Source organism: Numida meleagris, chromosome 9 (assembly GCF_002078875.1).
Source record: "Numida meleagris isolate 19003 breed g44 Domestic line chromosome 9, NumMel1.0, whole genome shotgun sequence".
NCBI lineage: Eukaryota > Metazoa > Chordata > Aves > Galliformes > Numididae > Numida > Numida meleagris.
The window spans coordinates 17,909,885-17,934,120 of NC_034417.1; the positions used below are offsets into that span (position 1 = coordinate 17,909,885).

At 42.9% G+C, this 24,236-nt stretch overlaps 1 protein-coding gene across 17 annotated transcripts in view; it reads right to left on the reverse strand.

Annotated features, from left to right (window-relative positions):
• Positions 1-24,236, reverse strand: part of MEGF11 (multiple EGF like domains 11) — a 280,422-nt gene that overhangs the window by 21,115 nt on the left and 235,071 nt on the right. For 16 of the 17 annotated variants that reach the window (XR_002442023.1, XM_021407912.1, XM_021407917.1 and 13 more), the window contains 7 exons: positions 16,096-16,242; positions 13,468-13,602; positions 10,102-10,230; positions 7,718-7,846; positions 6,889-7,017; positions 4,407-4,535; positions 4,021-4,254 (listed from right to left, as the gene is read on the reverse strand). Coding sequence is in view for 16 of the 17 variants with exons in the window: in XM_021407912.1 (XP_021263587.1) it covers positions 4,021-4,254; positions 4,407-4,535; positions 6,889-7,017; positions 7,718-7,846; positions 10,102-10,230; positions 13,468-13,602; positions 16,096-16,242 (1,032 nt within the window). In the remaining variant the exon portion in view is untranslated. The remainder of the gene's footprint in view (positions 1-4,020; positions 4,255-4,406; positions 4,536-6,888; positions 7,018-7,717; positions 7,847-10,101; positions 10,231-13,467; positions 13,603-16,095; positions 16,243-24,236) is intronic. The other variant, XM_021407916.1, reaches the window with a different exon arrangement.

The window sequence follows — 24,236 nt, forward strand, 5'->3', positions numbered from 1 at the left end:
GGCTAAAAAAAAAAAAAAAAAAAAAAAAAAGGAACAATTTAAATTAAAACAAAACAAAAACAGCCCCAAAGGCTGTGTCAATGTTAGCATGGAGTGATCCGCGCCGTGCAGGGCCCCACGATGGCACAGTCCTGCTGTGAGCCCCGGCTGCGCTGCGCTGGAAGGCCCAGAGACCTGGATGGGGGCCAGAACGCTCCATCCCTTGAAGGACCGCGAGGCAGCGCTGTGTGGGGACACAAGGAGCAATGAGCCACAGCCTGCAGCGGGAGCAGGACAGGGGGCACGGAAACCGGGCATCAGGCCAGCCACGGGAATGGGGAGTGAGCGCTCTGCAGCAAACAGAAAAACAGAGAGCTCGAGCTGCAGAATGGCATCGCTTTCTTCTTCCTCTCAGTTCTGTTTTTTTTCTGTGGATCTTCTTCACTCACAGGCAGTGTTAGTGGGGCACTCGAAGGCTCAGGATGCTGTATTTGTATTGAGCTTTGCTTAGTTTTTGTCTCTCAGCATAGGATTCATCCCTATCATAAAGTCTGTTATGACTCTGAGAAGACCTCCAGCCTCACTTCAGCCCACAGCCATGTCTTTGTGCGAGTCCTGAAAAGAAATCTCTGCTGCTCTCCAGCACTACTGCATAATTTTCCCTTCTGTCCCTATGTCCTTGAGTTAACGATCCATGCTTTAAAATCCTCTGCTGGATGCAATATATCGTTCCCACGCTGGGAGCACCGTTTTGCTTTCAGGCTTATTGGGGACAGCCTGCTCTTAGATCCATGTGCTGTGGGTCAGTTTCCCAACATGGTTAGTTCTCCTTCCCACCAGTTGCTGGAAAGTGTGTTCTGCTGCCACACGCTTCATCCCCAAGTACTGAATGGTTGGAGGGCTGCCCGGGGGGTTCTCCTTTACTATAATCTCCCTCACACATATGCACACATTATCAGCATCTGAAGAGCTAAAGACACAAAGACCCAAAACATCCAACAGACATAAAGTAATGTGCTGGGGGAGATTACAGCCTCCAGGAGCTAGTGATCTGCATGTATGATTCCATTCAGAAACAATGACACCACCACCCAAACAACAGCAAAGCAGCAGAATAACAGCAGTGGTGGGTCGGGTTAGCCACAGACCCACGCGGAGCTGGATCCTGCAGTCACTGCTCAGGAGGAGTTCCTGCCGAAGTCCATGGGTTTGCGAAAGATTATATTCACTGCATGAGCACATCTGCAGAGTATTCCGTCCTTAATCCACACACAAGACTCCAGGCACAAACCTCTGACATGTCAGTGTAATGCTGCTGCTCTCCTTCAGCGTCCTCTGCAATGCACAAATGCGTGTGCGCGCTCACATACACACGCTGTTCTTGCCATCCAGCTGTGCTACAAGTCTCAATTTCTTATCTGTGATCTTGTCTCAGTTTTCACCTGATTTTCTGCTCTAAGGGAAGGGAAATGCTGAAAAACAGCACTGGCAAAGCCAAAGCTGGGAAGGGGCCTGATGGGTAGGAAGCTTCTGTGGAAGCCACTGGAGGAGCATCAAAATTTGGCAAAGAGTTTGTGCAGAATTCGTAAACCTCCTCCTGAAAGATGAAAACTTGAAACAATGCTGATACCCATAGACGTGTTATAATGAGATGAAGATGAAGCAGCATGAGTTCTAACTTCTCTGTCTTCCTCTGCAAGAAACATAGCAGTTTGTCAAGAGGGAGGCAGGAACTGACGGCTAACTCCATTCAGCTGCAGCTTCCTGAGCAACAAAATTTCTACTGCTCCATGGACTGCACAAAGCAAGACAAACGGAAAGGCCCAGCCTCAGCACACCCATCACTGAGTGAGATGAACAGGATGGAAACAGTACCAGTCTCTTTCTAGATGACCCAGCACTTCAGCTCTTTTACAAACTGAGCTGATACAGAGCAACAATGCCACGAGAGCAAGAATTAAATGCATTGCCATGCCCAGAGACCAGAAGAGATCCCAGGTTCAGCAGAGAGGTAGGATGTGATCCCCCAGATATTTGTGATGTATCCAGGAGCTCATCCATCCCCAAAGTATCTTTGCCTAAGGGTCGTGTGGCAGCAGGAGCGCTGGGATAGGTGGCTGTACCTGAAAGGAATGTGAAGGACATCGTATAGGGAGGTACAGTGCCTACAAAGGCACAAGCTGCAAGGATTGTCCTGGGCTACCAGCGTCTGAAATGTAAAGACTTTGTAGCTGAGGAGGAAAGTGATCTGTCTACCTTCACTTTGAAGGGTGAGAACATCCTTTCACAGCATTGCCTTTCTTCAGACTTCTTGCAGAGCGTGAGACTGGGATGCCATCGGATCGATTGGGAAATCTCCATTCATGGTAAAATATGGAGAAAAAACAACACTGTCTGGAAGGAGAAGCTCAATTACTGCAGCCAGGAACTCCCAACCTCAGCAATACGCCTTATTTTCAAATTTGTAAGTTGTGCCTCTTCAACACGCCGGGTTACACATCCATTGACTAGAAAAGCTCACAAATAAATTAGGTGGAACAGGCTTTGTAAATAAATGGATAAAGTGTCAATGTGAACGAAATGGATGGCTGAAAAGTTCAGAACAATTTTCCGTGCCAGCAGCTGTGATCTGCACTCTTGGAACTCAGAGCCCCGCTGTTGCTGAGATGTGCCACAGTTATCTTCTGCATGTTCGTGGTCTGGCTCTTCAAATGATGTAGAAATGACAAATTTTGGGCCAAATCACACTGGCAGCTAGCTAAGGATCAGATGAGCCCTCTCTGGCACCGTTTTCCTAAATTTCTTACCCAAATGGGCAGCTTAAGCAAGAGCCTGCAAAGCTAAAATTCAAAAATAAGGCAATGAGAGGAGGGCCAAGGCTGTTTTTTTTTTCTCCCATCTTGTAGCTCTGAGAAGAAGGAATGTTCCAGAATAAGCCTGAGTGATCTAAAAATGAATGTAGGCAGCAGTGTTCGGCAGGCAGTAACATCTGCTTGGTGGGAGAGGCTCCTTCCAGGTGCACCCAGGCTGGGGAGGTGCAGAATGCAGCCATGCCACTCCAGGGCAGCACAGAGGGCAAACCAGAGGCAAGAGGTTGGGCCTCATGCATCCCGGCTAGAAAGCAGGAAGAAAAAGGCAATGCAGGGCTGAGAAAGCAGAGGTGCCGGGTCAACCTCTGCCTGCTTCAGAAGCTGGTATTTACTAGGAGTTACAGTTCCAGCCTTGCAGCCATCCAAAGTGAGGTGCAGCAAAGAGCAGAAAGAGCTCAGCAAGCCCTGAGCAGATCCCTGCAGGAGGCAGGTTGGAGGAAACAGGAAGGAAGCAAAGCCACCTCCTGCCTGGCTTCCTACCTGAGGCTGGCCACTGAGGAATGAGGAAGAATGACAGCAGTGGAGATCACATCCTCCAAAGTTTACCGATCTGTTAAAATAATCTGAGCTCCTGACCAGTAACAGAAGACGGAAATAAGCAAGAAATAAATCAGTATGACTTTTTTTTTTTTTTATCTTAAAGAGCCTTCCCCCTTCCTCACTCCTGCTTTCATCAGCTCCTGGGAAGCAAATTGACACCAGCTGTCTCGACAACAGGGGTTGGTCTGCACCCAGAAGTGACAACAGATAGGAGGGCTCAAATCATAAACTGCAACACAGACAAAACTAAAACCTTAATATTAACCCAGTCAACTCCATTGCTCACCAAAAAGTCTCCTTAAGGTTTCACAGAGGAAAATTTTAAACTGCAATAGGAATGCAGCTGATAAAAAAAAAAAAAAAAAAAGAACTTATATATATTCCATGCAGCATATTTCACATCTAGGTCTATCCACTGTCTTGTAAGTAATCTTTCATGCATAAGGCAGCTTCACTCAATTTTATGTCATATTTGCTTTTCTGTCTCTGTTAAGAGATCATGGTATTCAGGGCAAGAACAGAAGCATCATTATTTTTGGTACTCAGTAGCATGTTATACATCACAGAAGCGTGATTTCCCCAACATACAGGAATAGGAGGCAGTATTCGATTAACATAAAAAGACCCTTACCAGAAAGTGAGTAATCTGTATTAGTCATCCTCATGGCTGGAGTGTAAGATACACTTGGCATGTCATGGCCCTTCTCCTTCTGTTTCCGTCGATACCACACAAACAGTGCCAGCAAGACCATAATAATTAGAAGGAGAATAATAATTCCAATGATTGCTCCCACTGAGTGCCTCTCTGATCCAAGAGCAGGACTAATTTTAGTATAGGGGTTTAATTCTTCCATCATAAGAGCCGCTGTTAAAAGTAATTCATAACACACTGTAAATTGAATGGCGCAATTCATTTTTGAGATTTTTTTTTTTTAAGTAAGTACATCATCGTTAACAAAAACGAAACCAAGAGGGACAGAGGGAGAGGGAGATTTTACAGATAGAATTTCACTGTACCTTGATCACATCTGATTCCTTTGAAGCCCGGACTGCAGTAGCAAGTACCTGTGACATGGTCACACGTAGCATTATTCATGCACTCACATAGTTGTTTGCAACCATAACCAAATGTTCCTGGTGAGCACTCTGGGAAGCCAAAGAAAAGATTGGAAAGAATCCTGACTTTCTGGAGGAAGAAGGTGAGATCCTTGCCATGGAAAAGTCAGCAGAAAAGTCACCCTTGTTTCACTGGGATAACTCCCCAGGGTTAGACTGCTACTTTAAGCAAGAGACAAATGTATGTAGTATGCAATTTGTGGTATAACGTATTAAGCCGTAACTTTCTTTCTGGAAAAGCCATACAAGACTTCTCAAGGATGAAACCAACAATACATATAGACTTGAAAAGCCTTGATATATATTAGAGGTACAGGGAATTTAACAGGGCATGATCTCAGAAGCTATAGAATACATCTTGAAAGAGCATAGCATATGCACATTCTTTTCCTGGGGGGACTGCAAATAGAAGTTTTAATGTACTTTCATATGAACACAGCAGACTTTTACCAAACAAATCCCGCATACTTTCATATTTATCCCCAATAGTGCAAGAAGACTAATATCACATTGGAGGTGGAATTACAGAACTGAGCATCTGAACTGTTTGATTTGCTCTGTTTCTACGTTAGGATTCCTAATGTAGAAGGAATTCCTATCCTGTTTTTGTATTTCTATCAAAGACAAGATGATTGAATGTCCAACTGAGAAATTTATTCATACAATTACCATGATGGGATACGACGATAACTCTGTAGACAGCTTACTAAATTTCTTGAGGCGACATTCAATAACAAATTGAAAGAAACAACTTCTGTCAGATCCTCCTTCTCTCTGTAGGGAAGGCATTACGGAATGCACGCACACTCGTTATGATTTGGGAGAACATGTGATTTCTCGAGTGTCACTGCAAATGTTTTGCACAGTGTGACAGTACCTTCCCAGTGCCAGTCCGTAGACAAATTCCAGTTACCAAATGTTAATATTAAGTGATGAATATTAGCCTGTGTGTTTAAAATGAGTCTAGCCTAAATTTTTGGACTGCACCACAGAAATGATGTTTGCACTTTGGCATTTCATCTGTAACGCGGTGCAACTGCCCATCCATTGGGATTCTGAGAAGGAAGGAGTCTTAATACAGAGATACTTTTAAATAGCAGAAAAGCAAATAAGCGAATACATTAGTAGTTTGCAGAGAAAATAAAATCTCAGGCTTTGTAGCGAGGTCAAATTAGAAATGTTGTTTCTTGTATAAAACAGTCTGCTGAGATTCAGTTCTACTATGAAACTTCACACTTTCCTATTTATTCATGGGTAAAGTAAAGGTGCACGCGAATTCACAGTAAGCTGGCTGCTCACAGAATTACAGCGGCGCTGTCCGTAATCCCCATGAGCATGCAGATTTGATCCTGAGACACATACTTGGATGAATGTTAAGTATGTGCAAATGGAAAAGATGTTCATGAATTGAGTTATATGTCCTAATGCACTCATAAAGATCTGCGTAGTAAGCTGCAGGGAAGCTCTGAGGTAGGCCTTTGACTTGCAAAGTTAGCAGGAATGTTTAATTGCATTACCTACTGCCAAAAAAAAGAAGAAAAAAGTATATCTGTGGAATTAATGCCATGGTGAGGTGAGATAGATTTCACCCTGTATACAGAATCCAAGTAAGTGCGTGAGAATTTTCTTTTGATTTACTATACTGGACAAACAAGTAATTTTTCAACTGCAGCGTATACTGTTTCCATGGCCCTAAATCTTTGTTCTTAAAAGAAGCCATTTGGCACAGTGTGCTAAATACGCCTGCAAGACGCTGACAACAATTACAGTAAGATATGCGAGTACCCTTGCAAGGTAATTGAAGTTCATTGTTAAACTCTTGCTTACTACTCAAGTTAACTGCAATCCTTCCAAAAATGACAAGCAGCTTTTGTTTCCTTGATCTGTTTTCAATGTACAGATGAATCTTTATTTGGTCCACATCTATAGTGTAACAACTTTGTCACGGAAACCTCAACATTCCTTGGAAGACAGAGAGTGGAATGACTCTTTTTGAACTCTTCTGTCTTCCCTCATGCCCGGGGAAACCTGTTGCTGTTGCTCTCAGCAGTGTTAGTAAGGCATGACACAGTCTGGGGTTCCTGTCAATAACGTACAAGTGAAGTGGTTTGGGAAGGCTGCTGGCTGCGAGACTGGCTTTGATCTCACCTAACTTCAGGCTGGGAAAGGAAAGGCCCAATCTGCAGTGGATTCACCATACTTCACTGCCCTAAAACAGACTGGCTGGCTTTCCAGAGATGCCTTCTTTTCCCCACAGATGACTCAAGGTGCCTGGGGCTGGAGGCTTACAGACATGCACACCTCAGCCCGCAGCCCATTTTTGCAGAGGATTCCGACCTCCTCCCCAAGAGAAACAGGAAAACGAAGTCGTGCTGCTACTTACTTTGCTCACACTGTTTGCCTGTGAATCCTGTCCTGCATGTGCACTGCCCAGTGACATGGTCACAGTCTGCTCCGTTCTGACACTGACAGACGTTGGCGCAGTTTTTTCCATAAAAAGCAGCTGGGCAACCTTTCAGGAAGAAGAGCAAGGAAAGATGAAGAAATAAACTGAGACACAAACTCAAATGCGTTAACAGCATGAAATAAATGAGCCTATAAGTCTATGGATTTTCAGCTTCTGTATATCTAATAACGTTTATTTGATGATCTAAATGCAGAGCTGCCATGGCAGCCGATTTTCTTGCAGTAGCAAGAACTTACAGAACTGCCTCTTAAGCACTTCAGAAGAACAAAAACTTCACGCATCCACACAAACTCCATTTTCAAGGAGCGAAAGAAGATGGCTGGACTCATTAAGAGGCCAGAGATCAGTTGGTTACCTACAAGTGGAAGAGCCCTCTTTGAAGGCTCACCAGAATGTGATCTCTTCTTTCATACAAAATTGATAATTTTGTGCTGGCGAGATGAGAAATCTCAAATATTTTCCTAAAGCAGACAATACGCCGGGGCTTTAAGAAACAAGGAAAAGGACTGTACAGATTCTGACAATGAATCAGTAACCCAAATGGTCGGACCCTCATTTTTTAGAGTGCCAAGGGCATAAAAAAACCTCAAAAAGTTCAGGCCATTTTCCTTGGGGTGACACAAAGTTATCCACAAGCATGAAGCAGGTGGTTTAGCAGCAAGAGTGCAATACTTGGAAGAGACACGAGGTAGCAGCACATACTTTGACAGATTCCTTGACTAAATAGCACATCTGAAAGGCTTACGCTGAGTGCAGTAGAGCCCAGTCCAACCATGAGTACATCTGCATTCTCCATCGTAAGGGCTGCACATTGCTCCATTGTGGCAGTTGCATGAATGAAAGCAATCCGTGCCCCAAAAACCAGGGGGGCAAGCTATGAAAATAAGAAACATTTGTCAGCAGTGATATTGCTTTAGTGCTGCGGGGGAACAATGGTAAGAAAAACCTGCAGGACAGCAAAGGCAGAACATCGTGTCGTGGTCCTTGGCATGGCTGCAGCTATTCCCTCACCACGACCAGTTCTCCCATGCCAACGACTGCTCTGCAAACCCAGGCTGCAAACCTACAACCTCACCCCCTCTGCCAAACCCCGGATTTCTTCTCCGTGTAGGTCTGCTCTGTGTGCACTCAGTACCCCCGCAATGGGGCTGAGTGCTCCAGCGGCGCTCCCTGCCTCACTGGCACTATTTCTGAAGACAATCCAGACAGGGTTTTAAGATACGGAGGTAATTTAATTTTCTTTTTGATATTCAGAAATTCTTGCATAATAAAGCACAGCTATTCGTGGTTTACTTTTGCTATGCAATCAACTGCTAAAATTACCACATTCATTTGAAGCGCGGAGCACTGCTCAAATTATGTAAAAATGTAAAGAAAACTTCTTTCAGTATGAATTCCCATCCACAAAATCAGATTGCTTTTGTTGATGGGGCCAATATTAAATTAAAACCTCCAGGTCTATTATATATTTCTACAAGTACAATATTAATACATTTTCAAAAGTTATTGTAAGCCTCCCTCCAAAACTGAATGCAGCAAGTTACAGTCATTAGTGCCAGACTAAAAGATTCAAAATGATGATAACCCTTCAATATAACAACTATATTTTTGCTTTAAAAAGCACTTTCCATTGCTTCCTATTAAAGGCATGAATTAATAAGGCACGGTTCCCAGGAAACCTGAAAGTAGAGAAACCGTGCCTATTTCCATGCATGCCGTTGGCTCCAATTCTGACGATAAATGCAAGTTTCTGGCATATGACACACGCAGCCAAAGCCAGAATGAATAGCAAAAAACCTGCCATGACGTAAATCAAACACAAGGTCGCTGAACTCGCACAATGTACAGCTGAACGGGATTTGGCCTAAAGTGTTTGTGCTATAAGCAACCAGAAATACTTTTGAAAAGGCTTTGTAAGTTAGAGCCGCGGGGTCTGTTAGTGTCTCCAGAACTGGCTGTGGAGCCGGAGCTGAAATTATCTCCTTCGTGGCTCCATCTCTCGGTCATTCCAGGTTAGCTGCTGCAAGGGAGGATCACCAGCCAAGCTCAGCGCCAGGCTCTGGAGCTGTGGGCCAGGACCCCAGGAGCCGGGGCTGAGGCCAGCTCTGCGTCGGGAGGCTTACCCCTTCTTTACAGGAAGGGAACTGAGAAAAGAGCCAGGTCCCTGCTCTGTCAGTCCAGCACACCAAGCAGCCATCCCCGCATCCTCCTGTTCCTAAACTGGCAGTTGTTGCTACTCAACTGGCCTGCCTCCCTCAGGGAGAAACCTCCTCCTTTCTCAAGGTTAACGGAAACTAACAGTCATTTCCCAATTACACGGCTAAACATAATGAGGAATCTGTGCAGCTATCTTTTTTTTCCTTTCTTTTTTCTTTTCTTTTGAGTGACAGCAATATTCTGCTTGTGGAAGACACACAATAAAAGTAAAATTACAGCCGTCTGTTTTTATCCAATTCCTACTTTATCACTTGAAGTTTAATATATTTTATTCTGGAATGCAGTCCAATATGCTAGTTGTATCCTGAATATGAAGTAACATTTCTGAATGATAGGATATTGCTTCCCTCAGTGATCTATCTTCAATTAAGAGATGCTCTCAGGAAATGACACTTTGGGATCAACAAATGCCAATCTTCCACCTGGGCAATTTTTGAGAAGAGAACCCTCCATCCCACCAAGCCCACAATGACTTTTACAATTAAATTACATTTAATAGAAACATTTCAGCTGCCTAATTTCTCAATTCTGCAGGCTTGATACATGAAAACATTTACTGGTTAATAATTTCTAATCCAATAACTGAAAGAAAATGATTTCAAAAAATAAATAAAAGGGAACCCAGCTAGAAATTAAAAGGGAGCATGGAGCTTTCTTTTCTGATAAGAGCTTGCGACCTCTCTTTCCTGTAATAGAAGCCAGTAACTGCTTCTGCAAATTCCAAATGCATAAACTAATTCAAGCCAAAGCTAACTTAGATTAATTAAAAGAAATAAGCTATAAAGAGAGTCAGGCAGTGGCTGCTGTAATACTTCAGGGATTTCCCTAGAAACTGCCTTTAACTTTCCAAAAACACGAAACAGGAAAACATGTTATTTCAGAGCAGAGATGGAGAATTAACACTTTGCTTACTCTGAGAGCAGTCCTTCCCTATCCAGCCCGGAAAACACTGGCACGATCCGTCGATGGGATTGCACGTCCCGTTCTCGGTGCACTGGCAGACCTCGGCGCAGTTCTTCCCATATTTTCCACTGGGACACACTGGAAATACAGAACAGTTTAATGAAGGCTTCATAACAAATATTAGGAAGTCACAGGGCTTAACATTTAGCAATTAGAGAGAAAAGTAATTATGACATTTTTATCTGCTGAAGACAAGAGGGCAAATTTTTTCTGGAAATAAGGAAAAGGCAGAACAAAGCACTCAAGTCCACCGCGTTTGCTTATTTCCCAGGCATAAAAGCAATGTGAAAAAGTCATCTTGCAATCTATTTTCCTGCTGGAAATGAATCTAAGATAGTTAGAAGATTATCATTATCGAAGGACGTTACGGCAGGATGAAAGGAGCAGGTACTGGGAGAGGAAGAGAAGAACAAAGCTGTCGGTCCCCCCAGCTAATTGCTGAAGCTGGAAGAAAAGAAACTTGGAGAAAAGAAACTTGACTTTTTTTCCAGAATCACCTTGTAGCAGCCTATGCACGGTGACATAAAACTAACGGACAGGTATATCGTCAACCTCCCACCAAATTATTGGAAATCTTTACCGTTAAAGTTGATGGAAAGCTCTGCTCAGTAATGAATGAAATGTTTAATTTCGGTGCTCTTATTGGCTGTGTTCCCTGACAAAAACAGATGTATTTTCAAAACAAGATAAAATACACGGTCCATCTTTGCAAAGAGTGCAACAAATGGAACTGGACTTGTATCCTTATAAATAATAGCGATGTCAAAAAAGTGATTAAAGCACTCCCTGAATTATGCAACCCATTTACCACTGAGGCCCCTCTCACTTGCTCATACGCAGTCTCTGCAGGTGACCTCAATCTACCCTGACTGCAAACCAGCCGCAGATTGAAATCCTGAGCTGGGACTCATTTGCTTTTATACAATAGGCCATCTTCTACTCTTACTATGGCAGGAACCTAAGGGTGGTGCAGAAAACAATAGCGCGTGGTCTAGCTGCAGACTCATCTGTCGGAATGGATAAAGTTGGCTTTCAAATGATGTGCTAAACAGAATAGTTCTCTACCTGAAAAGAGATAAAACTAAACACAATATAAAGACACAATGAAAAGAACAATATTCAGACACAAAGAGAAAGAAGGAAAGAAAAGGCCTCATATCACAGAAAGAGCAGAAACTATGAAGATCTGTCAGGTTTTCATATATGCTACACAATTATTCACTTCCAGTGCTCTATACAGAGCAGTTCAATGCAATATTTTTATTGCATCTTTAAGATGGAGATAGATAACATCACTTATAGGAAGCCTGGATTTTTTATATGTACGAAAAATAGTTCTCAAAAGACTTACTTAAAATAGGAGCTGATTTATACTGCAGTGCAGAATACTAATGAGTCAGGAAAAGATTTGTGATCCAAACACTGATGCTGACAAAGGCAACAGGTCATACTTTATAAAGAAATGCTTCAGTCTGGCACAGCAAGAGCTAGCAGAGGGGTTCCTACCACGTGAGCACCTCTTGCTCCAGCAAAATAGCGTGAAGCTCTCCAGGATGGCAACACAGAGGGATTACAAAGCCTATCCTGCCCCAGTGGTTGTTCTCATTAGGTTAAGTAATCCAGTTGTGGGCTGACACAGTGACTCCCTCGTAAAGTTGTGAGATCCAAATACAAGCACTTCTCAAAATGCTTCGAACATTTCAAACAAAGCTGTACGTAAGGACTAATACTGCGTTCCTCAGGACCAGTCTGATTGTACGACACAGTCAGAGACGTTAATTAGCAATAAAAGCTCTGAAGTGGGACTCTGCAATTCCCCGTAGGATGTCAGCTGTGTTCTAGCAGCGATAACATTGTTCTAGCAGCGATAACGCTGTTATCAATCCATCTTGCTACATGATTGGGAAATATATTCATAAAACAGCTGCTTAGTTGTGTGCTGCTTTGAAGCTGTAGTACAGCCACGTTACCCCGTGCAATTTCAGAGGTTACAAAGCTCCTTGCACGCACGTGCTGCTGCTGCTGCTGGAGTCACATCCCTGCTGCCAGAAAAGAGACAGCACAAGGGGATGGAAATTCAGAAGTGAAATCTTTGTTTCACGTTTTTCTAATGGAAAACATTAATTAGCATTTTTCTTTCGACAAAATAAAGTTACATGCTAATTCATTATGACAAACTGCAACACAAATTGATTTTAATTAGGACATGAATATTTTAAAATTAATTTGCTGGGTAGATCAACATTTCAAAGTAAAACCAGAAGTGCTGAACATCTGAGCGAAAATAAAATAGAATTTTCTTAAGAGGATAATTAGCCCTGCTTACGCTTTGAAATCTGGTTAACTTTTCATATAAAATGGACAAATTCACTGAAATATGTTCATTTTAATAAATTAATTGGTATAATGTTTAGTTGACTATACAGCACAGGGAAAAGAAAACATGGTTACATTTAATCTGTTTAATGACTTTGCCTAAGTACTGTCTGCAACTTCTAACTTCCCGAAAAGCAGGTCATTAGAAAGTGTCAGTTCAATTTTTACAGAGATGGTGACTTCACAAGGGCAGCGGCCATTAAGAATTATCTCTTTTAAATCCGCAGGCAGAAAATACCCCCAGCGGTATGCAGCAACTCAGACTCTGCAGAACGCTGTCGGGATTTCGGAAGCGGTTTTAGGACAAGGCTGAAAATGGAGCTTTTGGTGAGAAGTGGGCTAACTTCTAGAGATAAGGACAACAGCGCAGTGATGGACGTGGGGAGAGCTGAGGCTGCTCTTAACCTGCGAACGTGAACTTTTTTCCACTGCCTCATGACAATGGTTCTGTCTCCTCACTCCTGTGTTTGGGTGCGTGTGATTTCAGCTGCTCCCAGAGTCACGCTCTGGGTGTTGTAAATAAGGCTGAGGCATTAACTCGGGCTTTGGTCTGTGTACCTGAGCTGGCCTCCACCTTAAGGAACGGAGCTCCTGCTGAAAAAGTGTGGGAAAGTGTCATCAACATTTAGGATATGACAGGCTTAGCAGAAAGGAAAATGAAACCACCGGATGGCTGATGTATTTACAGCAGGTGTCTCATTCCATATTCATCTCAACACGGAGCGGCAGACCTGTTTTATTTATGAAAGCAGGATCACATCAGATTTACAAAAGGGTGACTAAGTAGCTATTTGCATTTTGCCTCTGAAATAAAGAATTTCTTGCGATCTGAACTGCTGAAACAAGGGAAAAAAGGCAGACACGTTGTGATCAGTCTTGCTGCAGTCACAGACACAGAGACTCGGGGACGGCGGCGTGTGGGGGTCCCGTGCCCCGTACCTTGGTTGCAGAGCACGCCGAAGAATCCTGGCAAGCAGTCGCAGTGGCCGGACACGTGGTGACAGGGACCGCTGCTGTGCACGCACTGAGGGCATGGCTGGCTGCAGTGGTGTCCATAGAAGCCAGGGGGGCAAACTGAAGACAAAACAAAACAGGCTGTCACAGGTTTTTGAAGCGTTTCTCACTGCTGTGAGCTTTTGAATTCTCTCTGTCTCGATCTCAAATGAATACCATTCCTTCATTTCTAAAAACACAAAGTTCCATGAACAGCAGAAATTAGGAAGCCTGTTGGGTTATCTCATGTTGAGTCTCCCTGGCCATCTCCAGCTAAAGACTTTCACAACACATGGCAGTGTAAGAAGAGAAACATTCACACACACACACACAATAGAAATTCACCTTACCATTTCCTTAGAAAATCAAGCTAAGAAATCAAAGGAGTTGGGAAAATCTCAATATTTTTTCTTCTAAGCAACTACGTCAAAAAGCTGATTGCTCATTTCTAAACATATTAGGTGCAAGACCTGTGCTCGTATAGGACACTCAGTTTATACATGCCATTGCAGGAGCATCTGTCAGCGCTGAACAGAATCTAAAATGGTAATTATGGGAACAGCATACAGGAGCACCTCATTTGCATCAGTAATCACACTGGTTAGCTGAGCAAACTTGTCATGAACTATGCACTTAGAACTTGGATTGAAATGATTACAGAAGTGGTCCATAAGATATAGCACCAAGACTGAGGCCCAGTCTCTCTTCCAAACACGTACTGTTCCATGTAAGCACATGCAGAATGAAAAAACCATCCACTGTCCAAACATTCACTGCTACAGATAAGCACAAAAAAAACCCCATGAAGTTTCATTAACAGTAAAAATGGCTTCATATGTTTTTTACTCTTGTGATTCTCTATCACATAGTTCTGCCTCACTGGTTACTATATCACGTCCGCTCTATTTTTTCACCGGATGAGAATTTTCCTCTCGGTTCGTATGCTCACAGCGGGTGTCAGGTTCTTACACTGCTGCGGATTTCCAGCTGGAACTCAGCTGACAGGTTTGTTGATGATGCACTTGCTATAAAACAACCAGGATCATTCCTGGAGACATTTCTGCAGGTCTAAGACCGATAAACCATCCCGGTGTCTCCTGCAATGCTGACTGCACAGACAGAACTGCCCGGAGGGGTATTGTCTTCAGTACTGCCATGTACTAAATTCTGCTTCTAAATCACTTTCCAAGAGGGAAATGGGAATGATTCTGAGAGCAAACTTAGCAGAGATGTAGGTAGTCTTGAACTTGAATCCTGTGGAAAAGCTGGGAGCAGGCTGAATTCCCTGGCTGTGTGTCCACAGAGGGGCATTTCAGCAACGTGGAGAGCAGAAGCACCCAGAGAAGCCCTCTGCTGTCACCCCAGAGGGATGGAGAACTTATCCCCATTAAATTTTCAGCAAACGTCTTCAGGGAGCAGCCTGATGATGGGAGTTTCAAGCTGGGGACATGGTTTGCCTCCTGGAGCCTGTATGCCATGAGCTGATAAAACTAAGCAGGTTTTTTTTTCATCTCAGAAAGGCCAGAAACTATTAACTTCTGGACGTTTTGCACTCTTAGGGTTTCAAATTTGTAAAACAATTTCTTCCCCAATTCCCAGAAGCTCTGAGCACCACATTTCAACCTTAGAGAGAGGTTTTACAGTTATATAGACATGCTGAAGCACCTGGAAATTGGGGTTTATAATGGAAATGCTTATAGGCTATTAACTACAGCAGTGCTAGAGGTCATCGTTATAATGGCTTTAAATAAAAACTGTCAGCTACAAATTATTTTTAGAGATGAGTGTGTGCTAGTGTCAAGTGTAACCAGTGAAATCAGGAGGGATATATGAAGTGGGCATGGAGCATGTCTTACAGGAAGAACAAGGGCTGATGGAAAAAGGGAGAGAGACCCATTTCTTGTTTACATAGGAAGAAGGCTGCATCAGTTTGGATCAGTGAACGAGGGCCCCTCAGCGGCAAAAGCAGCTTTCCAGGTAAAGCAAATGAGAGGATTTTTATCTCCTTGACACATTTTAATATGTAGCAGCAGAGCATCAGACAGGAGATATTTCTGGCTGCCGTGTTTCTTTTTCTGGCATGCAAGAAAACGTCGCCTTGTTATTTTGATAGCCAACACTCATCTACTTGTCATTATGTGATGGGCTGGAGCTGACTCTGCTTAGCAGGTATCCTACAGCTTCTCGTGACATATCTAGAAACTTGATTCTTCCCACATCTTGCCAAGTTTGTCATGCAAATTGCCGCTCCTTTTTGAAGGACATGGCTTAGTGGGCACGGTGATGGTGGTGATGGGCTGGACTTGCTGATCTCAGTGGTTTTTTCCAACGTTAATGATATTATGATTCCATGATTCTGTGATTCTTTTAGGACAACTGTGTCCTCTAGGTACTGTGGAAGGCCAGAAGAAACAGAAGGCAACGCTCTCCCCAGCAGAGCCTTGTCTTCTTGGTCAAAAAGCATCTCTGGGTCTAAGCAGCTCATGCCACTCAGAAACCCATGGTTTTGTCTGGTGCCATAGACAACATTTCTATCTGCTTTGCTTCTGCCAACACATCCATGGAAAATCTTACTTCTCTGGCACAGGGGTCCTCTGTAGCCCGGTGCACAGTCACAGGTGCCATCCTCCGGGGAGCAGGATCCCCCGTTCTCGCAGCTGCAGGAGATGGAGCAGTTCGGTCCCCAGCGGCCCTGGGTGCACATATTGTCACAGTGGATGCCTGAGGAACACAACGACACTCATTAGGTTTCACACAGCTTGCTCTGCTCAAAGAAACTTTTGGGGGGGGATTGACATCTCACAGTACATTGCAGAGCAAACAAGGGAGTCTGGAAAAGAAATTGCTATTCTTTTATCTGCTTCATGAAGTGAAAAGTAAGAAAATGCCAAAGAGGTGAGTTCTGTAGGTGCCAGTGAGCTCCTGTGCAATCCTTAGCATCTTTTAAGGATGCTCTGCATGTCGTCTGAGAGATGAAAGGTCAGGAACTGCTTTAAAGTCACAAAGAATCTCAAATAATTGGCCTGGAAATATGCAGTTGATTGAAATCTGATTACTTAACTGTTGTGAACTGGAAGACTGGGAAGAAAAATTCAAGGTTCTGCAAAAAAAAAAAAAAAAAAAGTCTACTATTTGGTTTCTTGAACATGTGCAAATTCAGTTCTGTGCTGCGCATTGCTCACTTCCTGGCTCACGGCACAGTGCTCGGGGTTATTATGCACTTACTCCACATCCACCCAGAGCTCTCCGAGTTCTGTGTTAATGAACCGAGCTCTGATCTAGCAAGAGGCCATATGTGCCATAGACTGATCATCTGCATGTTAAATGGAGACTGAGACCTGCCAATCTAGCTCCCAGTGACTCCCAGGGTTGTTGTTTGATATTTATCATTATGAAAAGCAAAGCTTGGAAACACTGAAGGAAGCAAACAGCCAGAAAGCTTAACATAAGGCTCTTGGCGTCGTTTCAGCTGGTTTTGTTTAAACTGGTGACTTTTAAAAACAGCCCTATGCCATGGCTTGTCACATGGATGTAAGCTGAGGATTTGATCCAGCGCACTGCTACTTGTTCAAGAGACTCTTACTCCTCTGGGATAAGGCATCACCAAAATCTGCAATTAGCAGCGCTATTTGCATGATCAAGGGCTCCTTGGATTGAAAAAATTTTGCAGGATCGTGAGCTAAAAGAGACATTAAGCAGTGCAGCTGCAGGGAGTGGCATTAGCAGCAGCACACTGTGTTACTGATAAGGACAGAAAAAATGAATCGCAGACTGGCTTGAAAATTTTCCTAACAACACTAGCACACCGGGTGCTTTACAACTGCTCCACCAAGATTTGATGGCATACACATGCCCTAGCTCGACTTGCAACACGAAGATGTTCTTTATCATCCATGCACATGTCCCCGCTGCATAATGGGATAAATGCAGGCAGGGACCCTGAGAGCCCCAGCCAGAGGCTGGATTAGTGCATGGCTAAGGAGAAACACAATCCTAAGTCATTTCCCACACCTCTGATAACTTCATCTGGATGCTACAGGTAATGGACTGCATTTGTGAAGCTGCGATCTGTACAGTCACCAAACTTTGAGGATTATTAAATCAGCTAAAAGTCATTATAAACACACTTACAGTGCAGTTTCAAGTTGGTTTTATAAATCTCTGAAGTTAATACAGTAAGAAATACTGCAGAGCCAAAATTTCCCCTTTCTGAAGATTAATCACACGATTATAATGTCCCTTCCTAGAAAATCTAACCAAGTCTGGCAAAAGTACAGTTGGAAATGGGGTTTCTAGTAATACACGGTCATAGTTTTATTTATAAGGAAGCCCGGTCCATGCTATAAAGCTTAATAAAAACCACATTAAAAGACAGTAAAAACATAATACAAGCTCAATCACTTAATATTTAAGGAAAGATAACTGAACACATGGAGAGCAAAAAGAGACAAAGAACATTCGTATTAGTAAAGCCAAGAAAACCAGTAACTTTAGTACAGCCCTCCCTACTCCCTAGGAAATCCTTGCATTATGTGAACAGTAAATGCTGTGTGCACACCTACATAATACATCCGCAGTACTCTGTAATTAAAAATTCATACAGTAAATTGTAAATAAATAAATGCATTTCATACTTGTACATCTACGTATGATCATTTATAGCTTCTGAAGCCCCAATCGCAAGCTCCCAGAAATGAAATTCAGATGCAAAGTGGGAAAATGTGTCTCTTTTCCTCCTGACTGCAGTATTAAAAATGCAGCTCTCTTATTGTGAATGAGCTATTTATAAACGGAGACAATTAAACGGCATTATTTCCTGTCTCTTTCAGCAAAGTTTGGGGAATAATGACATTGACTCCCTTCTCTTGTAAGGTAGCTGAATTAGAATGCCGTGGCTGTTCCTTGCAGCAGCAAAGTCCTTCCTTTAGTAATGAATAATGAGGGATGTCTTCCCGCTCCTAACGAAGGCAATGAGTCATTGTGAAGCCGATTGTTGTAACGAAATGCAAAGGGGGGGAAGGAAACCTTCTAGAAGATGCTGATACCCGTTACAGAACGTATTTGTTTAATAATTTTCAGAAGACAACCGAGAAGGGGCCGCAATCAATTTTATTACTTTATATTACTCCAAGTTAATTCTCATGGAAGACTTCATTTTTGGAGGCTCCTACAAGCACTGAATTGCAAATGTAAATGAGAAGTTAAAATTGCATCTGGACATGCGTGTCTTACAGAATCGTGCTAAAAAAAAAGCCCCTTAATTTTACAATTCCCTAACTTGGCAGCAGATGAAGGAGGAGTCTGTCCCTCCCTAACTACTTTACAATCGGAGGCAGCGAAGCAGCAAGCTTTCTGAACATAAAACTTTAACCTTTGCTTGGGAACTTGCTGATGAACATTTCTGATAAGCAATTAGTTTTCAATTTCCGGAAATACAAAAAATGCTGAAGTTGACACATCTCATCCTTGTCTCACGTTACATCCGTGGATTCGTAACTTACGAACAAATTCCTTGTTTCAAAAGCATGATGTAGAGATTAGAAAGACAACTACCAGAAGAATAAGCCCCCGAAGCTGCAGGAAGCAGTTCTATACATAAACTCTATTGCCTAGATACCAAGAAATTCTCTTACCGCCTGAGGCCGTGGTTCACAATTGCAGATACTAGCATGAAATTACACTTCCAAGACCTTCTTAAACAATGTTCTGGGAGTGAAATGTAAGTGAAAATCACATAGCTTACGTAAAAATTATAGTTATCCACCCTACGTGGGCAATGGGCATCATGCAGTCAGCCAGAGCCAGCGCAAGAGCTGGATCCGCTGTGGCTTTGAATCCAGCCTGGAAACAGCAGCCACGATCCCCCCATCCCTGCGTGGACTCAGGGTGTTGCAGACACTCTCAAGCAGGATTTCCAGGGCTATCCTTTCAGCTGCTCTATACACAGAACTTGCTCCCACCTCCCCACACTTTCTTCCTTCGCACACAATGGGCAGGAAAATTGTACTAAGTGCCTGAATTGCTCTTGTGTATGCTGTGAAAAACACAACCTTCACCCACCACAGCAATCACAACTGCACTCTTTTAAGGGATAACCACATGGGAGAGCAGTTCCATGCTGTTTATCCCTAAGGCCCTTTCAGAATAATGGATTACACAGTGGCAAAATCACTGCTGCCTGGGACATAGGGAGTACAGGGAATATCTTTGGTGCACAGATGGGTAACGCAGGTGGCTTGTGCAGTGACTGTAGAATCACAGAACCACTGAGGTTGGAAAAGACCTCTGAAATCCCCAAGACCAACCCTAACCCATCCCACCATGCCCACCGACCATGTCCCTCAGTGCGACATCGCCACAGTTCTTGGACACCTCCAGGGATGGTGACTCTACCACTTCCCCTATTCCGATGCCTGATTACTCCTTCTGAGAATAAATTTTTCCTAATATTCCACCTCAAATGCAAAGCGGAAGATGGCATCCTGATCGGTTCTTTGTATTAAAACATACCTGTGAAAGCCTCAGCTAGCATCCACACAACCACCATGAAGAGGAGTGAGAACAAGAAAAAGGAAAAAAAAGCCCACAGCCACACCACTGGGATATATGACATCTGCTGAAGAGCGACTTAGTATACTGCTTCCATTAATAATCCTCAATGGCTTCAATGAAAGTTTGTCAAAGTAATGCAGATTTAGTACTGCCTGTAACTATATCACACTGAAGGACTTCAGAAGGTGAATTTTCAGGAAGGCAGGCATAGCAGAATTCCCTTTTTTCCCCCTCCAGCTTACTCGTGCAATTGCTCTCAGGCTTGGGGATTACCTCTCTCGCTCTTAATAAAGCCTGCCATTATTTGTCTGCCTTGTCTCTAGACAGTTGGAAACTAATGCTCCAAACACAATAGAAGAGCAAAAATGGAAGGAATAAATGAGAACCTGTGCCCCATGTTTGACCATGGCAATCCCCGTGGCAGTAGCTCCGGCAGCAGGGCTGCCACACCGCCCAGCATCAGTTCGTTTTTCAGGGATGGAGGAATGTGATAAATTAGAGAATGTTGGTCCCGTCCCCCCATGTTCTTTCTATCTACCAGTGTACAACTGTAATTACTTCTCTGAATAAGATCTTCAGCTTTTTTTTTTTTTTCCTCCCCAATAATCGCAATCTAAAGACAGATGCAGCATCAATTAGCAGTGACAGGAATGATCTCAGCAGACATTTGAATCCAACACAAACATTGTGCTCTCCTCTACCTGTCTTTCAACATGACATGAAGTCATAATAATCTCTTATCTCTGGCATTTGAATAGCTCTGGAAAGAACGTATGCTATGCACAAACAGGCATTGGATTTCGGCAACGCTGTGGAGGCCTGAGGTTTGGTGAGCCACACTGGCTTTGATCGGAAATGCCAAACTTACTGGTGGTCCGCATAGTACTTAGGGGCACAACTTCAACTGCAGCAACACTGCTTCAGTAGCAGAACGTAGCCTGGCAATTAGAGAGGTGATGATAATGGCCAGGCTATTTCAACGAGGCCACTGCTGGAAGCAGGACAGCAAGCACCTGATGGTACTGAAAGAGGTATGGGAATGTATCCTGACTGGCTCTCCAGAATGGGCCGCTCCTTCACGTGGTCCCTCCTCTCTCCATCACAAAGGTCTATCCCTTCTGCAGACATCCTTTGGTGGCTGTGCCACACTGAGGTCCCCTGGAAGTCTTGCTCTGGTCTCCTAACTTGTATGTTTATTTTCAATAGTGATTTCTGTATTTTTATATTCACCTTTTGTTTAACCTCATTCTCTTCTCCTTCCCCGGTACTCTTATTGCTGTTACATTAATGTTTCATCTATAAATTCTAGTTAAATCAGCGTTGTGTTTGAGATTAGATCAGCATGCTTTCCTAAGTGAATACTTTGCTGCCTCAGTCTATAAATGGTAAAAGAAAATTCAATAAGAACATAAGAATAAAGCTGTCCTATTAGCTCTGGATCCGTTGTTAAGGTGTTATGATAGCATCCGAACATGAGTTCATAAAGAATCCTTGATGCTCTTCTATCATTTTTCTCATTGTAATGTTTATTCCTACCTGAGGCAAACCTCACAGCACAATTCTTGGCAACTCAGCTTTTAAGGATGACGAAGAACTAGAAAATCGGTTTGGGGAGGGCAGCAGATAGAAGAAAACATAAAGGGATCTCCCATAAAATTAAACGGAAACATTAAGAATTGATGGCTGCTCATCCACTCAGCAAATAAGCTATTTTTGTTTTTATGTAGCAAAACTACTCAACAGCAGTAACTGCAGCTACATTATCTATGAACTTCTGTGGTGCTTCCAAAATGCTTTGCTAACTGTAGAAGTTCTTTCAGATCGGAGCTGTGGAGACTGTCCCGGCCTCGCTAAGCTCTCCAGTGGGCTTCAGCGGGGCAACTCCTGTGTGTAACACCCATCAGTCTGAATGAAAGCTCGACGATTTGGCCCTAAATTATGAAGAAAAAAGCCCTTCCCTGCAGTCGGTGAAATATTCTGAATTGTCTCTTTTCTCATCATTGCATAGGCGATTTATGCACCCATTAATGTAAGTGTTTTTCAGAAAGTAATATACTTACAGTCTAATGCACCTCTGTGGAGCACTAATCCTACCCCTGTTTTTAATTATCTAGAGAAAACTCCAGATATGAATCACCCAACTCAGGGAATTTATGCAATAAAAGCTTCTGAGGCAAGAACCTACCTCATAAGAAATGGAGTAAGTCAAAATGTTTGCTAAAATTAAGGATCATCCGGTTCCCTTTGCTATGAGATACTCTCCTGGGTGCACTGCTGCAGGAAGAAGAGCTGCCAGGAGCAGAAAGGATCTTGGAGGAAAAGCACTGACAGGAGGCAAGCCCACCCCAGCTTCCTTCACCTCTAGCACACGTCCTTCCTACTGCTTCTCAAACTCTGGCCGTGACAGGCCAGGGAGGAGCAGGAACCTGGGGAAGATCCAAGCAGACCACCAGCAGGCAATCAGGAGGGAGCAATCTGGAAGTGGGAAAAAAATTTATTTCCTGCCTTGTAAAGGTTCGGTCCCCAGGCCACCAGGTAAGAATTCAGCTTAGGAAGAGCTGTTGTACAACTGGACGCATGCAAGATTTCTGTGTTTAACATCGGTGCATGAAATTCCACTTTTTCTCCTCCGTGTAGAAGGAGAAGGAAGCAATTCAAAACATTTGTCACCACAAACACTTTTCACCAGGAACATATGTATCCCACATTTTAGCTTACTGGCTGTTTATTGAATGATCTTTCCTTTTTCTTCCTTCGCACGCTGCATGCCAACATCCAGTATTTAGTCTGCTAAAATACTCACAAATAATTTTTTCGCTGCTTCTCGCCCACATGTATTTATAGGTGAATGCATTGTACACACAGCCAAGCTTATATATAGAATGCCTCCACATTAACATGGAAAACAGTTGAATATCTCTAGCATCAAACTTCATTTTCCAGAACCCATTAAATTAGTACAACCCAGGATGCCACCCAAGCTCTATCATTTTGTATAAATTTAAAAGCTGTCCTTTCATAAGTGAAAATAAAACCAAAAATAAACACAAAGCTAAATGAACTTGTATCTCTTCTGTATTTCTAAGACTAATACCGCAATCATTTGCATGCACGCTTATGTTTAGCAGTAGGCCTACTGCAGGTTCTAATTATAGTGTAAGGGTCTGCTCCAACTCCCACTGAATGAGTGGCAAAAATCCAACTGATTTCATGGAAGGTGAAATATATACTAAAAATGGCACAGGATAAACACAACCAAACCCCCCTTAGATGAGAATCTGGAGCCTCCTAGATGTCTGCCAAGGAAGGCACTGACATAATTTATGTCAGGACATCAATGATGTCTTTGATAGAACTTCATAATTCATATTTTTGAAAATTAGCCCTCTATCAGCAGGAGCCATACTTAAAGGCTCCTGTCAAAGAGAGAATTTTTAAGCACAGCCTGACATTAAAATCTTATCAACTCACTTGAAATTAAGTCAATGAAAAATTAAAGCTAATTTCTAATAAGCTTATGTTACATTCATAGGCTAAAGGACACTTGTCGAACCCAGAGAGTAAGCACACCTTTTCATATGGAAAAGATTTTTGCTTTTCAAAGGCTGAGGCCAGAGGAGAGACTAAGCTGCCAGAAGAGAGACTAAACTGCATCATTTTAGGCTGACTCTTAACATTTCTAGCTTTTTCTGCCTGTTTAAAGCTAATGTAAGGATACAGAATAATCACAGAAATAAATTATTAATTTAAAAATCTGGGATAAGACTGCCAAAAGTGATAAGTGCAAAATATGGTTTAGATAATGGGATCAGACATCTAGAAAATGCATGTTTAATAGGAAATTACTATTGCTCCATTCTGATATTTTAGGCTCAGTATTACAAACCAAGAGAGCATGAAAGAGTGCGGCTGAAAAAAACCCACAAAGCCAACCCACAGCATTACAGACTGGAACATACTGCAGATCTGCTCTGCTGTGAACCTGGAGGTACATAAAAATAAGTCCTTGATTTTCTCTGGTTTTAAAGGCGTGCAGAAAAGTCAGCTACCAATTATAGGAGCATGTGCTTGGAGTAGATCTATTAATGGCAATGGAATTATTTTGGCTTCAAACTAGTTCAGCTGGGGACAGGATCTGGCTTCAAAATTGTAAACTAAATACT